This window comes from Haemorhous mexicanus, chromosome 4 (genome assembly GCF_027477595.1).
Source record: "Haemorhous mexicanus isolate bHaeMex1 chromosome 4, bHaeMex1.pri, whole genome shotgun sequence".
Lineage (NCBI taxonomy): Eukaryota > Metazoa > Chordata > Aves > Passeriformes > Fringillidae > Haemorhous > Haemorhous mexicanus.
Genome location: NC_082344.1, coordinates 29,438,771 through 29,456,579, shown reverse-complemented (window position 1 = coordinate 29,456,579; position 17,809 = coordinate 29,438,771). Strand labels below are relative to the sequence as shown.

The following is a 17,809-nucleotide window of genomic DNA, read 5'->3' as shown; positions in this document are numbered from 1 at the left end:
GAAGTATGCACAGGTCTAACTGATAGACAGTACACTTATTACATATTTTACTTAATATCCATGCTCATGCTATTTCACACAGTCTGCCTGTAGGCTTCAGCGTGACTGCATTGAGTTAACTGAGAAAAAAATCTCTTTTATTGAATAAACCCAGATAAATACACTTACATTAGATTAAACTGTTGAAAGTACACTATGTGCTATCTAAGCCTTGAGCTAAGTATTGAGTAATTAATATACCCTATTGTTGCAAGTGAAGATAGCCTGACACCCTCGAACCAAGAATTTTGACTGATCATTTATTTATACTGACCAAGTTTACCCCTCTAAAATATATTATCTCTTGACTGTTAACCCTTTAAGATAAGCACTGACTTGCCTTTGGGCCAAGACTTGAAGTGACATGCTTAAGTGAGGTGCTTTTGATTAAAATGAGAATAGTGCACCAAAATGACCAGTTATGGGTTTTCAGGCAGAAAGTAGCACAAGGCTGTACACCAGTGCCTCAGTTTAGAGAGATCCTCTGAGTAGGCAAAGTGCTGAATGCTCCCATCTCATATGAACCTTTGAGTTGGTTTCAAGGAAAATCCACCAGATTTAGGAAAAACTCTAATTTTTGAACAGTGGTACTTATGGGCTTATTTACTTTATGGGCTGATTTTCCTACTTGGGAGAAACTTATTAGGACAATAGGAATTGTGCCTGTTTTGAGAATGAGTGGTCTGTTGAAAAGGGATAATTTTCTGTTTTGGTTTGGGTTTTTTTTTTCCCCCTGTGATTTTTCACAAAATATGCAAACACTCAGGTGGATTTAGTCACTTGGCTATGCCAAGAACTGCCTAGTGGGTTTTGCAGCTCTTCCAGCTAGAGCAGGTGTGTAACCACCACTGATGTAAGAGTTGGTGTAGTGCAGGTGGAGGGAGATTCTCAGGGCCAATTGCTCATCAGAGCTGAAGGCATGGCCCAAAGGGAAATGTGCTGTCTCGTTTAGTTCCAGTGTATTCTGAGCAATCTGTCTCCTGGAGATTTAGAAGAGCAGGAAACTGAAAGGGAATTGCTTGACTTGGGAAATACCCTTCTCATGACTAAGGAAAACCACCTAGTGTTCATTACTTTTAATTCATGTCAGCCTGGTCTGTTTTTCTCCCTCCTTGTCATGAGGAAAATAATCTGTTGCCCAATAGGTGAATCACACTTTGTGTACAGTAAACTATTACAAATGTACATATATTATCAGACATATAAATATCTAAATAACATCAAGGATCTGAATAACATCACTAGTGCTAGTTGAACTACCCAAGACTTAATTATAAATAGTTTTATCTGTCTAACTAAAATAATTTTTTTTTCCTGGAGTGTCATGTGAAGTATAGGGAAACAGTAAGTCATATCTTCATATCTGCCATATCTTCCAGCAAACACTGTAGCAAAAAGTAAGAAAGGAAATCTTCTCTTGTCATAATTGCATAGCCATGGCCAATGTTTAATTTCAGTCTGAAATTCAAGGAGAACTCTGCACATTTCCATGCTCTAAAACATTTTTGCCAGTTGTTAAATAGGCTGAGTTTGTCTGTAAAATATGCTTTTAAAAATCAAGTTATTTCTCTAAAATATGCTTCCATGGCTATCAGTCAAAAGTAGGATACATTTTTTCCCATTTGGCTAGTTAAATGTGGCCATCTTGATTTGTGTTTGTGTCTTTCTGTAAAAGGAGATAACTGTTACAGTCACTATCGCTTATATTTAGCACATCTGAAAAGAAGGGTACAAAATCAAAAAAAAAAAAAAGAAACAATCATACAGTTAAATGAATTCTTTCTGTTCTGTGTACTTCGTATGAGGCCTTGGCACAGCAAGCCATTTATACCCCACTACTTTGGGTTCATCTGCTTAAAGGAAATAAGAAAGAAAAAAGAAAAGGCAGACAAAACCAATGAAGTAAAGCACTTGAAATCTTTTCTGCCCTGGTTGGTTTTGCTGTGTAGGCTATCTAGCAGGTAAAGAACTGATCATGTACAATTTTAAGAAAGCACAGCACCTAGACAGCACAGCACCTAGAGGCTGCCTCTGGGCGAGGTTACAATGCCAGCAAGAGGAGGCCAGATACAGGATGACTCTGTTTGCAATCCAGGGCGTATAAATGTGAAAAATGCCTGCTAACGAAGCGTGCAGTACCCTGGGGAATGCAGCTCATGCAGAATAGAAATTGTCAAGAAGGTGGTGCAATATTACCATGGTTCCTGCTTCTTTGCCTTTCCTAACAAGAATCAGATATACACGGAAGTTTTCACTACAATAAAGTTGCAAGAACTAAAAAGTAGTATCAGGTTGCTGCATCTGGCTTAGCTTTAGAAGTGGAAATATAGTAATGGGATAAATGAAAGGGCCACCCACTATAAAGTGTGGGTGACCAGTATAAGGAAAAAGCACCCCCCCCCTTTAATGCTTATTTATTCCAAAGGCTGTTACAAAGAAATTGCTCTCAGTCTGATGTAGTGCCAAACACAGGGGATTAAACTTTTTAATGACTTTTTGTTGACCAACATCCAAGACATCGAGGAAAAAAAGAGATTCTGTAACTCCACATAAAGAATATTATTTTCAGACAAGAAGAGAGTGCTTGAAAACATAAGTTCAGAAGATAGGATAAAAGGTAGCAGGAAAGAGGATAAATGCATGTCTCAGCAGCAGAACAGTTTATTTTGAGGGTGGAGAACAGATTTAGAGCTAATTCCATGTTAAATGCCAGAATTCTAGGTAATTGCTTGCTAACAATGACTAGAATAGGACAATGTCTGTTTTGGCTGGATTCAGAAACTGTAGGATTATTCTTCTTTCTTTCCCCTCTCTTTTTTCTTTCATTTCTCTCAGATTAGGTGGGGTTTTTTTCCCTCCAAATTAGATATTTTCTGAAATCCTACTGTTCTGTCTCTTTTGTGTTATGGTCCCTAGCACTGAAGGAAGCCTTGCTTGAAAATGAAAAAGGGGCCCATAAGATTGAGAAGAGGGTGTAGTCGGAGTACAGAGTCTGGAATGAAAGATGGTCCCCCAGTGACTATTGCAGACTGAAACTAAGAGCAGTCTCTATTAACTCAGGGGCTGCAGACATAAATGTAGTCTGAAGCCACCCTGTTCTTGCCTCCTGGACTGCATGTGCTCTCTCTCTCTTCTGAGAATTGGGGTCTGGGTTTGTTTGAATTAATAGTGAAGTCATTACACTATGTAAATATGTTAGTCTTCATCTGGTTTTACTCACAAGCTATTCTTGCCTTGCTGTGCTGTTCCTGTTTTCTTGTTTGTGCAAAATTAACCAGGAGCATTTTAAAAGAAAAGGGGGTAAAAGGGTGAATAGTGTTGAAACCTTGATTGCTACGTTATTTACCACAGGCTGAACTTTGGTGGGCAGTTCCAATTTAATCATATAATAAGAGTACAATGGCATTTTTAATGGAGCTTTTAGGAATCCTTTCCCTTTGTCATCTTTGGCCTTCTTTGAGTAAACTGTGATAATTTGCCTTAATAGCCTAGAATTACAATTTTTCATTTTACTCTTACTGAGGAGTCAGCTGAGCAGCAGTATGAGTCTAAGCACTTTACAGAAGTTGCCTGTGCCCTCAGGGGGCTGTGACCAAATGTTTTCCCAGGACAGCTGGTTTTCTGCAGGTAGTCTCACTGTATAAGCACTGCTGGCTCCTCATCCAAGCACAATTGCTCCTAGAATGAGTCAGGATGAGGAGCTACGCTCTGATACGGTAATTCTTCCTGTTGTTATGAAAAGGAAAGCCCCAAGCTGCATTATTGACTTGTCCTGTTTCTCAGTCTCACTCATGCAGACCAATTGTAAAAACTGAAGAAATACTAACTTTTTTTGTTTCTTTCTTTTTCTTTAAAACACATGGACTTCTGTGGCAGTGCCTCTGAATCATCTGTGGTACAAGAGATTGGAAAGTGGGAGCTGGTGCAGGTACCCCAGAGTTGGTTGGTTGTTCTGACTTTAAAGCTGGACTGATGGAATTTTGATGTCTGATTTCATTCTCTGTAGGTGCTTTGACATTCTCAGCTCCCCCTGCAATGGAGCAGTCACAGCCATCATGTTGCAGAGGGGCTTACATAGAACAGGAAAAGTGGGGAAGGTGTTTGGAATATCAGATGTCAGTGGTGGTTTCTGATGCATGCAGAAAGAACTGGGTGTTGGAAGAGGCATATGAGTCAGGTGTTCCCACACAGATGACCATCAGGGTAGGAGACAATAATGCTGACATTCAGTAATGATGTTAGACTGTGGTCAGCAGTCTGCTGAGGTGGAGACTGCAGTTCATCCTTCTCAGACATATGGCATCTGGCTGTCTCTCCAGCTGCCACAAACTCATGTTTTCAGGGCTGTCCTTTTAAATATGAGAAGCAGAGAAAGCACATTTTGAAAAATGGTGTCTTAAATGCTTTGTGTTCTGCAATGCAAAGTGTATTCTGTAAGGACTACCAAAGTCATTTCCAGGGTGAGGATTACAGATGCGGCACAAATGTTTATAACCTGAAAGCACTCTCTCTTCAGGCAGCGTAGCAGACAAAGGAGAGTTTTTGCACTGACTGCAATAAGTTGGTTTTCCCCCTTGTTTTTCTAGAATTTGTGAGTGTTTGAAAGCAAAGGCAGTTTACTTGCTTAGTAGGAATACTACAGAAGGTAAAGCTGTCATCTCATTTTTCTTGCTCTGTATACATGCTTGCAGACATGGCTCCCAATAAAAGCTCCACCATGACAGTGTGCCATGATTTGTAGATGTTCAAATCCAGTTGTTAAGCAGTAACTCACTACCAGTTTTCAGGAGTGTTATTCTACACTAAACCACATCATCTGGGTATTTCCCTCTGTTTTCATGCCTGGTACTTTAGGAGCCATAGGGTTTTCATCTGGATAGTATTCTTAGTACTCCAACTGCTAGCTGTTTTCATCTGGATAGTATTCTTAGTACTCCAACTGCTCATCCATTGCAGTAAACATGTTGATCAAAATGCCAAAAGACTCTCATGCTGGAACGGGTGATAAATAGCCAATTAGAGACAAAACTAAAAAGGACAACCTTCAGAAAAGGAGAGGGGAAAAGGCAGAGATAAAAGGGCAAGAACAGTCTTCTGAAAAGACTGGACATAGAACAAAGCATGTGTTAACAAACCTTCATTCTTTAAGCAGCCTTTGGTGATGCATTTGAACATGACATAAAATCAAGACTTGGAGGCTTCCTGTCATAATGATTTAGAACTACACTGTTGACTTTAACGAGTACCTAACATTGTTTTGATGCTCTGTTGTGATGCTGCTGCTGGTAGTTCACCAAACAACATGAATCAGACACATTGAGACAGAGCCTGTAAGATTTGGGGTCAAACTGAATGTTGCCCAAATTTTTGTACCTTCTTTAATCATCTCTTCTGTAAGGTTCCAGTTCTACAGAGCAGGAAGCCACCTTCAAAATCAAGCAGAGTAGGTGGCTTGTGATCTCTCCAAATATTGAGGAGCAAACATGCTATTTCACTGCTATGAAATATCATGGTCGCAATATCAGGTAGGCTGGGAAAAGCTGAACACCTCTGTATACACCCTGTGCATGGGGCAGGAAACATAATTGCTTCCTTTGAGAAGCAGAGTGATGCCAGTATGGACCTAAGGGTGACAATTTGTCTTAAAGATGGGATAGAACTGGAAAACTTGTAGCTGTGCTCCCTCAGAGACAACAATGTATTTGCTGTATTCTGGAGCAAGTTTGATGCTGTTCTGTGATAAGCAATGTACATCTGTGCATATTTTGGGCATACAGTGCTGCCCTTTAAGTTACTTGGAAGTGTAACTAATTTCTGGCTTTACCTGTTTTTTCTGAGGTCAGCTTCCACCTCCTTCACAGTCATTATTTTAAAATTTATAGAAGTATGATGAGGAATTGAAGGTGAATTAAATTCAATAAAATTTTAATGTGGATTGTCCTAAATGTGGTAAACATTTATGTTTATACTTTCGTGCCACATGTAAAATGCACTAAGTTAAGGCAGGTTTAGCTGAGATAATAGTATCCTCCTGGAAATTTTACTGATCCACTTGCATTCTTTCAGATTACCTTCATCCCTATGTCTTTCTGAAGCCAAGGCCAGCTTTAAACAGACACTACTTTCTCCCAGCAGGGCACAAAATGTAGGTAGTTCTGTAAGAGAAGGTGTAGATTTATAAGATGTAGAATAGGTTGGAGTGATCTAGATAGTCTAGACCTAAAATGCTTGTTGAAATTCTTTATGTGGGCTGAGAGACCCATAGGGTCATATTGAGTGAGCTATCATTAAGGAAAATCCTTGGAGGCTTTTTCTTCTCTGCGCTGGGAGAGTCACCACTAATACTGACTAGTGCTGTGTGAAATAGGGCAGCCCAGCTCCCCTGTTTATTTGGAGGTGTTTGACTCTCTTTCCACCAGGTGCAGCTACACACTCCCCCCAAGCACAGCTCCCTCCATAACTGCCTAGTGCTTGCAGAACAGGATGTTGTTTTCCATGGCATTATTGTTTGGACAAAGAAAATTTATGAGAGGACCCCTGTGAGTCTTGCCTCAGTTGATTCAGAGGGACCTCAGTGAGGTTTGTTTTCTGGTTGTTAAGATCTGAGTTTTCTTTGGCTCTAGCAAATCATGAGAGCTGGACTACTGCAGGTCATAGAAATGTTCTTTCCCTGGTGGTCTAGCAGTGGATTGAGAATTCCTTTGAAAAATTAATATTTATTGTTTAATAATGCAGGCTTCTGGGACCATTATCCACATAGTTTGAAGGAGTGATCTTTGGAAGCTGCAGTATATGTATCCATGATGTAGTACTCTGTGAATCAGACCTCATGTAACAGCAGTGTTGTGTTAAATTGAAGAGTTAAAAATACATTATCTCTAGAAGAAAGTGCTTGTACTGAATCTAGAAGCTGAATATGGCAATTTTCTCTTTAGGTCTGAGAGAGAAATGGGTCAGAGTTATATTATTTTAACAAAAACACGGTTTGGTGAGAAAAATTGAATCATTGAGCTTGCTATGGCAACTGAAAGAAGTAAAACTGTTTCATTGCAACTACTGTTAAGTTTTTCTTTTAGGAAGGATCTGTGCCACAGCAGTCACTGAGAGTTGAGAGTTTCTGGTTTCTCAGTCTGAGACAGGATCTATGTCTGGAGCTGTCTGAGAGCACAGCATGATTTCCTCTGTGGGATAAATTAACCATGGCTTTGTGCTTGCACACAGTGAGATCCCTCGCTATCATCTATGCCTATGCTGAGCTAAGAATAGAAAAAAGCAACATCAGCAGTGCTGTGGGAAAAATACATCACTCCAGATGGCTGCTGATAAACACTTTTCTTGTTTGGGATTAATAATATAATAGTAAATAATGGTAATTTCTCATCCACATTTTAACCTACATGTCTGCTTAGCAGCTAGGAGAAAGTTAGGCCGAAGTCTGTCGAAGGTGGATTTTTCTGGATACACCTGAGAAGCTATCAGTAAGTAGTTTAGTTGCCTTGCAGGGAAAAAGACAACCCACAAAGAGCTGGGAGTTTGCTTTGTTTGTTCGTTATTAAAAGGCTTTGAATTCCCCTCTTACCCCCTCCATTCTGCTTTATCACATTCATGTGGTGCTGAATAAAGAGCTGTTATTTCCATTGTTACTAAGGTTTGTATCCTGTGAGATCATGTTAGGATTTCTCTCAGACTTCTGAGAGAATCTTCACTCGGTCTCCAAAGAGGCGAGTGGGTCGAATCCCACATGTGATGTATTCATTTAGCTCTACAGGCCACATGTTGCATACAACTGTCCCACCAATGTTGATCTGTTAAAAGCCAAAACAAATTTGAGACCCAACTCAGAATCAGGTCCAACTGGGGAGCCAAACAATGACTTGCATTCTTTGTAGTTAGTCTTGACAGCAGGCTACTTGGTTAAAGCATATGTTTGCATTTCCTAATTTATTGGCATGCTTTTAATTTGGATTACTAATTCTTCAGAGTAAGAGAAAAGAAAAAGAAAACATGGCACCCCTGTGGCTATTTCATATGTTTGCTCCATGGGGATCAAGTCCTTGCTCTGAAAGATAGTTCTGTCCTGTCCAAAGCAGGATGGGAAGGAGAGACTCTCACCATGGTTGAGCCGGTTGGTTGCTTCATTGTGCCTGATGGCTTTGGAATATTAAGCAATATGCCCAAGACTAAAGGCAAACAAGCTCTTTTGTTCATCTCTCAAGTGGAGGTTGGAAACTCTGTCCTCTTGCCTGTAGTTCAGGACAGTTTTGATCATCTAGCCAGCATATTGGCTACAAAGAGATCAGCTTCCACCTCCTTCACAGTCATTATTTTAAAATTTACAGAAGCACGATTAATTGAAATAGAGAAAATATAACTTTTTTTCCTTAACTAACAAGTGAGTAATAAACTGAGTTGCAGTACCAATTAATTTGTGGTGACCTATCTCACAGACATTGTATGAGTATAAAAGATTGTGTAGATGTAATATAGAAGAGATTTTTACAGCAGCAGAAGTCTGTAGTATGTGGTAGCACAGCCTAGTGACACAGGTATTTGCACAGGATATTAGTAAATAGGGGTAGTATGTACAAGACTGAGTAAAAGCCTAAGTTAGATTTCTGACATATGGTTACCTAGGAAGCAAGGCCCTTCCTGGGTTAATGTATGTGTCCATTTCCTTGAGTCCCTTGTCTCACCTTTGCAATATAGCTACTGCCTCTTTGCCAAGTGAGAGAGGATGATGGACTGACCTGGTAGCTCTGGAGAGCTCTCACTTCCTGACTGTACAACTGGTTGGAGCTTTTCTCCTCTTCTGCTCAGTCCCCACTATCATCAGGAGATGATTGTATGGACCAAATCTGGCAGAATATGCAGAATAATAAGTGCAGTGTTACTGTCGTTTCTGTGGTACATGAAATTCATCTGTCTTACTGAGTGCTGCTTGGCATCTGCAGTAAAAGGCTAATGGATAACCTCCATGCTGTTTCTTCTGCTGGGAGGGGTAGTAGCCATGATTTTCTGCCAGGACTGACTCTGCACTTGGATTTTATGATGTGCTTTAAAAAAAAGTTAATTGCTTCTGAGGGAATCACTACTGATATCTGTTCCATCAAAACACCTATTTGGGCACAGTTCCTGTCAGTGTTGAAGGTGGGTCTGAAGCCAGCAGTGTCTCAACTGCTTGTGCTGGACAAGTGATGACACAGTCTAGGCAAAAATGCCAGTGGCTCTTCCTGCCTTTCACTGACTTGTGATTACCTAGTACGGTGTGGAGTACTTCAGCATAAAAACAAACGAGACATCCTAATACGAGCAGATGAGAGCCTGGCGACTTAAGACACTGGCTGGGAATATTGTCTTCAAATATTTGCTGGAGGCCATGCTGAAATTCAAGACCTTATGTCCCAAAGCTCAATAAAGTATGTTTGCCATCAGTCTTCTCACCCTTCAGCACATTACAGCGTCTGTCTTACTCTCCCCCTGGAGTGCTTCTCCATTACGTTTCATAGTGTGAGACAGAGAGACTCAAACTCTTTGGCTTCTTAGCACTACAGTCTCACCACTTAATATTGCTACAACTTGCAGTGAAACTCTGTGGTGCCTGAAAAATATGTGTGATAGAAAATGACTCCAGCAAAAATATCAAGAAAGTGTCATTGCACTGAGAAAAGGGGCTAAGAGCTCCTCTGTCAAAAGGGGAAAACAAAGATAAGCATAAACCTCACTGCTGCATGATTCTCAAATCATGGGAATGGCATTACCCACTTAGCTGCAAAATGTAGGCAGTCAGTTCCTTATGCAGCCTTCCTGGGAAGTTAATATAAAAAGGAAGATCTAAGTGCTTGGAACAATTTGTTCAACTATAAAAATCCCCAACTTTTGTCCTCTATCCTCTGCATAATTTTCCTTGAGTATTTCTATCATGCATTCATGAAATTTTGAATATAAATTCAGAAGGGAAGGAATATTCTCTCTCCCCAAGAGAGAAGTCTAACATCTCTGTGTTGTTGTGACCTGACTGGTAAGGGCTAGTCTTGGTGGACTGATGCAGGTGACATTTTGGTGCAGCAGAAGCAACATCCATTTCAACATCTAGCCTGAATCCTCCAACAGTACAAAAATCCCTTTGCTGTAGAGTTTTGGACAAGTAATCAACAGTATCTTTTATACAAGGATACAGAACTAATTGGAATGGCTGAGGAAAAACCGTGTCAGTAAACAATGCTCTTAATCAGACACCGCATTCTGAAAATGTGACTCATTATCACAGGCACATCTAGTTCATGTCATGCTACGGGTGACTTGATTGCCTGCAAGAGGAATAAAAAAATAAGATTGTTTAAATGCAGCTTCAGAGAGTGCTCCGTATTTTATCTCGGTTTCATCTGGTTTCCCATGCTGTCAAAGCTGTGTTTAGTGAATGGGGATTTACAACCAGAAAATGATATGTGTAGCTGAAGAATGTGAAGGGATGATGTGCCTTACAGAATTAGTTATCATTGCTGGGGAAGTAGAGCTGGTTTCCAGCTTGCTTCTTCCCTCTCCATCTGGGACTGATCTGTGTCTTTGTGTTGTATATAGGAAATGTTCTCCACAATTCTCTGAACGTAAAGACTCTGTTCCAGGCACTGTGGTGCAGGAGATTTTGGAAACCTTGACTTATTCATAGATAATATTTAACATGTACGTTTTTACATGTTTTCTTTACCCTGTATTTTAAAGAAATATACCTTGATTGACTCAACTGACAACAAAGGAATAATTATGGATGCATTTCCCTCCTGCTAACCAAGGCTAAGTAGACAATATGTTATTTTATTTTTCTGTTTCTATAATGAATGCTACACAGCAATAGGAATTACTCTTCTGACAGCAGGAATTATGTCTATTCTAATGAATGTCTAGTGACTAGGAAACAGACACAAGGCTATATAGGCATTTTTGTTTCAAGGTCCCTTGATTGATAGCCAGGCTATAAATGGATAGTGATTTTGGCAGATGAAAATAGTTGGTGGCAGCAGGCATTTGCAAGAGGGTTTCTTGTACGGCTGGCTGGTCGCTGGTCTTTTGAGTGGACCTATTAGTTGTAATCTAAGCTACATGAAATACTTATTTTTTGATGTGCTGCGGTCATTTGCCTTAGGTAGGTCAGTTTTGGCTTATTGTAATTCAGAAGTATCATTTTTATTTAGGAATGGGCTCTAGATTGGGAAGAAAGGCTGGGTTCTCTTGATTTTCCTAGCAATTTTTGAAGTTGTCTTTTGTTATTTTCACCATTCTCAAGAACAGAGGGTAGAGCTGGCAATTAGATGTGTATCTTAAAATATCTTTTCCGTGTCACTCAGCTTAAAAGCCAAAAGTAAAACAATCACTAGATATGGTATGTGAGAGCATTCATTAGCACCATTCAGGATCGGGGAACTCTTTTTTTAAGAAGCTATTTGAGGAACCAAAATAAAACTGCAAGTAGGCTTCTTGCTGACAAGTTGCAGGTGTATGCCACATGCCCATATTGGAAAAAAGATGCGGTTATGAAGGTCTTGATGACAGACAAGGGTCTAAAATGCCTTCATCTCCAGGTTTTAGCCAGTCCATCTGTTTTTTATTTGCATTTCCTCCAGCTAGCAGAGTTAGTATTTTCCAAACTCAATATAACTATGCACAAGTCTATATAAAATCACCTTTTTTTTTGCATTGTAAGATCCATAGGTTAGTAAGGTACAATTTAAATAGAAGTCTTACTTTTATGTTAACTATATAATAAATTTTAAATCAGTTTTATTTATTAGTTTTGGAAAAATGAGGGAAAGGAGTGATAGGATTGAGGAAAGATTACTTTAGCTCCGCTGTGCTAGAATAAGTAGAATCTGCTTATGCCATAAGAGTACCAAAAAGGTATTTCTATTTGTCTCTTATTGATACTTCTAGCTTAAAAGATCTGGCCTTCTTTGATTTCATCCTCTTGAGGAAATGTCCATTCTTAAGGCTAAAAGACATCCACATAGTTCAGATTACTCCAAACAGCTGCACCCTGGAAAAATTCTCAAAGGCACATATTCAGAGGGCAGAAGTAATGAGGCAACAGCACTTGGGAAATACCCAACCAGCACTTTTGGTACTGTAATGTAAATTTTGAAAAACAACTCATGAAGTCACATGAGAAATGGCAGTTTCCCCTCCCACTACTGACATGAGAGAAATTAGGTTTTCTTTGAAGACCTCTTGTTTCTTATGTGATTCACAACAGAATCACATGAAGATAGGTAGACAACAGTCTCTCCACCTAAAGAAACAACTTTCAAAGTGGATTCTTAAAGACCTTGAATTTTTTCTTTTCTGAGAGAAATATATGTCTTGATTTCAAAAATGATTACAAAAAAGTAATCATTCTACCCTGGGAATTAGTCAGTTGAGCTTTTTTTGGGGGGTGGGTGGGGTGAATAATTAATTGCAAAATCATTTTGAAAAGAAAAGCAATAGTTTAATTTATTTGAAATACTGGAGAAAATTAGTTGAGGAAATGTAAACATAATTTTCCAGGAAGTACACAAAATTTATTGTCATATTTTTTTTATTTAAACAATTTCTTCAAGAATAATTTTGAGGAATGAAAAAAATCTGTAATTAATTTTACAGGCAGTAAAATTAGATTCAAACAGATAGCATAGTTGTAGCTGTGTGGGAGTCAGCAGAAAGCATCCTGGAATGTGGCAGTGTGTGTTATTGTGTCTCTTTCAAGAATCTTCTCTTTTCCTTTTGTGGGAACAAAGTTTTCTTTATCTTTATGGGAGAATGCAGTGCTTTTGCTTTTTTCTTTTTCCTTTTTAAAGTCTGTTTTCCTGTGAGGTAATGCTGGTTTTGATGAATAGAGAAGAATTTTTTACCCATGTATCTGCTTGTACAGAATTATATGTGCAAGATATTTTGTGCTCTGTAATACATCCCCTGGTGCATACCATAGGGTGTTGTTTAGCAGGTGGCAAGTATAAGGAGTATACTCCAGAAGTGAATCAAAGGTTATCAAAGTGAAATGCTGATCAGTGACATATGTTCACTTCCAGGGAGTCCCACTGGTGGGCGCTAGGGATGAGTGGTGAAGTTGGACATTTGAATGAGCATGATGCAGATACTCATGGTGACAACACTGAGCTTATTCATAATACACCAGTGTGTTTGACAACTGCCAAAGGAAGAATGCCTACTCAGAGTTTAAGATGAAATCTTACCTATTGGAGGGTGTGTTTCAGTATTGTTACTGGCTTTCATGGCTGTGTTGATTGTTCATTGTGGAGTTTTAAGCTCCTGCCTGTGAATCAGATCCCTGAATCCACAAAAATATGAATTCTCTTGTGTCCATGTACATTTGAAGTAAGGAAGGATGAAACCATGAGCAAGCAGGTTCTATCTCTTATTCTTTAAGCAATGACCAGCAGCTGTGTGAGCTTAAAGATTGCTGTGTGGCTGCAGTGGAGCACCCCTAGTTGCATCTCCTAGCCCCATGAATTGTTACCTCACTATTATTTTGGAGGTTTCAGTGGTAGTTTTTTTCCTTGGTTTTCGTTTGTTTGCTTGTTTTTTTTTTGTTTTTTTAACTGGGCTGCATCTATTCCTTGTGCAAAGGTGTGCCTCACTGCAGACCTTTCTCTTCCCCACCAGGCCTATCCCTGCACTAATGACAAGGAGTGCGAGGTTGGGCGGTACTGCCACAGCCCTCACCAAGCCACGTCCGCGTGCATGATGTGCCGGAGGAAGAAGAAGCGCTGCCACCGGGACGGGATGTGCTGCCCTGGGAACCGCTGCAACAACGGTATGGCTGCCAGCTCTGGGCTTTGCTGCTGAAAGTCAGCCTTCTTGACATCATCTGTTGCTATGAGCATTCCCAGCAACAGTGTTTTTCCCTGGGTGATAGCTCTTCTTTTTCTAAGCCAAGAAAACTTAATAGTCTACTTTGTTCCACTCTGCCTAATTTTCTTTAATAGTATTTCTATGTTTAGGGCTCAGGTATTACCAGTTTTTTCTTATATTTTGTGGTGGAGGAACACAAAAATGCTGCCTAAAATCACAGCTCTACATTCAGTGTGCTTTGATTCACTGGAAGACTGCACAGAAGTCATATTGCAAGGAAGCAAAGGAGACTTACTGAATCCTGAATCTACTCTCCCTGGGGAGGGTTATAACCATACTGTTTGCATTTCCATGGAGACTGGAGAGAGATGTCTGTAAGGAGCTCTCCAGGGGCTCGGACCATAAAGCCAGAGCAACAGAGAGACTGTCTGACAGTGAATGAAGCAGATCTGTGGTGAGGCTAAGTGCCAGGAGCCAGAGGTGAACGTGTGATTAGAGCTGAGTGTCACTGAGGCCAAACCCCAGTGCTTTCATCATTCTGACCTGGTCAGTGCATGTCTCTCAGCTGCTTTTCCTCTTATTCAAATCTTTGAGTGGCTGTCTTTTCCTTGCAGGTATTTGCATACCAGTAACTGAAAGCATCCTTACTCCTCACATCCCTGCTCTAGAAGGGCCACGCAACAAGAAGAATGGTCATTATGCGAGCAAGGATTTGGGATGGCACAACCTGGGGAGGCCCCGATCCAAGCTGTCACACATAAAGGGTAAGATCACATTTGGACCGGACTGCTGTGTTCCTTCATGTCATGAATCATGTTATTGCTGTTAAGATACAGCAGTGGAAACCAGAAATAGGCAGTAATTTCACAGGGAGTGAATGTCTGTTGTGAGAGATCACAGCATGACTGAGAAAGTGATGTAATGTCAACCGACAGTTCCTGTGATTGAAACAGCATCTGCTTTCTTCTCTGTATCAGATGTGGACTGACAATCATGTTATCAGTTGTGCAAGACTGCAGACATCCTCCTCTTGTAGCAGCCATGTAATTGAACACTTGTAATTCCGCTTACAATCCTGCAGCTGAATTTCTCCTTACTAAGTCGTATGGCAGGTCTCATGAATTACCCCCTTGAACCTTCCTAATTAATATTTTCTCTTGCGTTTACATCCTTCAAATAGCCACAGGTGGATAATATCACCTCTCCTTTTCCTCAGTTCCATTTGCATAAGTCTGCACTGATCTGTAGTTTCACATTTTTCCATGAGATAAAGTAATTTGGTTGCTCTTTTTAGGACACGAAGGCGATCCCTGCCTACGGTCATCAGACTGCATTGAGGGACACTGCTGTGCTCGCCACTTCTGGACCAAAATTTGCAAGCCTGTGTTGCATCAGGGGGAGGTGTGCACCAAACAGCGCAAGAAAGGGTCCCATGGACTGGAGATTTTCCAACGATGTGACTGTGCCAAGGGTTTGTCTTGTAAAGTATGGAAAGATGCGACCTCCTCTTCTAAATCAAGACTTCATGTGTGCCAGAAGATCTGAATGAGGATTGGGAAGACAGTATTAAGTGACTCTGGCTTTATGTGTTTAATGCATTATGGCATGGTGGAAAAAGGGGACTGCAAATGAAAGTGGAGTGGCTAAAGTAACAGTTAGAGTAGAAGTCACACCAAATGCGTTTCTTTTTGAGCTGGTGGCAAACACAAGTGTAGCTGGAGTTCACCTACCACATGGTTCTCCTGTAAATAATTCTCCAGTTTGTGGGAAATGCTAGCATGCAAACAAGTAGAGTGGAAATGAATGTCACTTACCTTGCTGTGTTGTCCCATGATGTTTCAGGTGTTCAGTGTTAGGGCTACAGTGGGTCTACAGCGTGGTAAGGATTTTCTACAGAAGTTGTATACATTGTACTCCTATAGGAGGCAGTGCATGCCAGGAAGACTCATCTGTCAACACATTATTGGCCACATTGCAGGTGTGAGAAATGGAAATAAAGTTACTGTGAATGTCCACATGCCCTCATTATTCAGGGCTGACATTCAGCAAGGAAGCACTCCTGCAGGACAAGAGTGCTATGTTTTCCAGGCCCTTACGAAGAAGGTGAAAACTGGCCATCTCAAAATTTCAAGAGAGCAGCAGTTTACCTAAGAGGAGGCATTTAAACAGGGTTTTGTTTCCTGTACATGGGTAAATTGAAATGCTTTATGTAGTTCAATGTCATAGTAAGGCACTTAATTACTTGTATTTTTCTCAGTTTACTGCTAATATGCATTGGGTTGAACAGATGAAGCAAATATGTGTGCATGCAGAATCCAGAATTATATGCAGGCAGTTCCTTATTAGTCCTAAATATGCTTTCCTTGCCTAAGCATTCTTGCATTATAGACATTTCCAAAAGAAATAGCAGAGTGTTGAAGTACTTAACACAAAGAGCTTTGAAGTTGGTTCTCTGTTGCTGTTATAATATAATATATTCAACACTTCAGCATTTGTTGAGGTGTTTTAGGCATAGTGCTACAAACTCAAATTTTTACATCTGATGGCACTTTGCAGCAGTATAATGGATTTGTTCTCCAGACAGCAGAGAAAAAGGAGTTGGGTCTTGTGAGCATCTCCTCTCCTGCAGAAGAGTTTTTAAGAAGATGGCATGACCACAAATGACTTGTTAAACATCATGTGATGTCACAGCATACCAGCCTCCAGCATGTATTCAGCCTGAAACTGATGTCCTCTCACTCTGGAGTGTTTTGCCAGGAATGACAGAAATATAGACTGTGGAAACAGCTGCCAAACCCTACATTGTTTGTGTACTGGTTAAAAAAGGACAGCCTCTCTCCCATGACTTGTCTCCCAGGTCTTTTAAAACTTTTAAAATTTTACTTATTTTCAAATATTACTTTGTGTAAACTTTGGTAAAGAGACTGATATTACTTTAAAGAAGTCTGATTCTATAATTGACCTACTACTAAGTTGTAATTACCCATTTATAATTACCCATTTTCATGTTCTATGATACAAAGATAAAAAGATACTTTTCTGTTTATTCAGTTCTGCACAACATGGGTAGGGCCAGTATGTAGTTTAACTTTGAAGACCACGTTACCATTACCTGACACATTTTTCCACCAGTGGGATTCCTTAAAGCTTTAGCTTAGCTACACTACTTGACTCAGCCTTCCTAATTAGGACACAGACCTCAGCTTCATTGCCCTTATCTTTCATAAGAGTCTAAAGCACAAGAGTATTTCACACACCTCCTTCCTTCTTACTCCAGCATTTTCCGATGTCACTGAAACAGGAATAAGGCTCAGAAATTGCAAAATACTAAAAAAGTTCAGGAACCAATTTTGCAGGTTTTATTTACACTGACACAGTATATACTCAGTTCAGAAGAGGAACTCAAGCACTGTCATTGCTCAAGTGCTCACTACATATAAAAGAAAATGAACGAGGGGGGGTTGCAGAAATGGGGTCCCAGCATTTTTTAGCTCTTCTTATTGGCCTACCCGCCATTTTGCTCTTGCAAAACACAGTTATTTGGGATAATTTATTTACAGGAAATGTTTAATGAGATGTATTTTCTTATAGAGATATTTCTTACACAAAGCTTTGTAGCAAAATATATTTGCAGCCTGTTGAATTTAATGTAGAAAAATGTATAATAAGATTAAATATATTAAATTTCTTTTCACATTCCTCCCCAAGTATCATACCCATATTCTTTTCCTTACCTGCTGCTTAAGGAGAATATTTCTTTACAGAAAGACAGGAAAATCAATTGAAAAAACAATCATGTTTCTTAGCTATGCAAGTAAAAACATCTGATTTTTGTGTCTGTGTACTTGTGTCTGTGTGTAGGCTGAGTTCTGGTAAAGAACATGAAGGTCATCTTAAAATCCCCGTACATCATTTCTACAAAACTGGT

At 39.8% G+C, this 17,809-nt stretch overlaps 1 protein-coding gene across 1 annotated transcript in view; it reads left to right on the top strand.

The window, feature by feature from the left end:
* Positions 1-17,588, top strand: part of DKK2 (dickkopf WNT signaling pathway inhibitor 2) — a 39,148-nt gene extending 21,560 nt beyond the window's left edge. Inside the window, exons 2-4 of the mRNA XM_059844230.1 lie at positions 13,693-13,843; positions 14,496-14,645; positions 15,176-17,588. Coding sequence (XP_059700213.1) covers positions 13,693-13,843; positions 14,496-14,645; positions 15,176-15,426 — 552 coding nt within the window. The 3' untranslated portion in view covers positions 15,427-17,588. The remainder of the gene's footprint in view (positions 1-13,692; positions 13,844-14,495; positions 14,646-15,175) is intronic.
* The last annotated feature ends 221 nt before the right edge of the window (positions 17,589-17,809 follow it).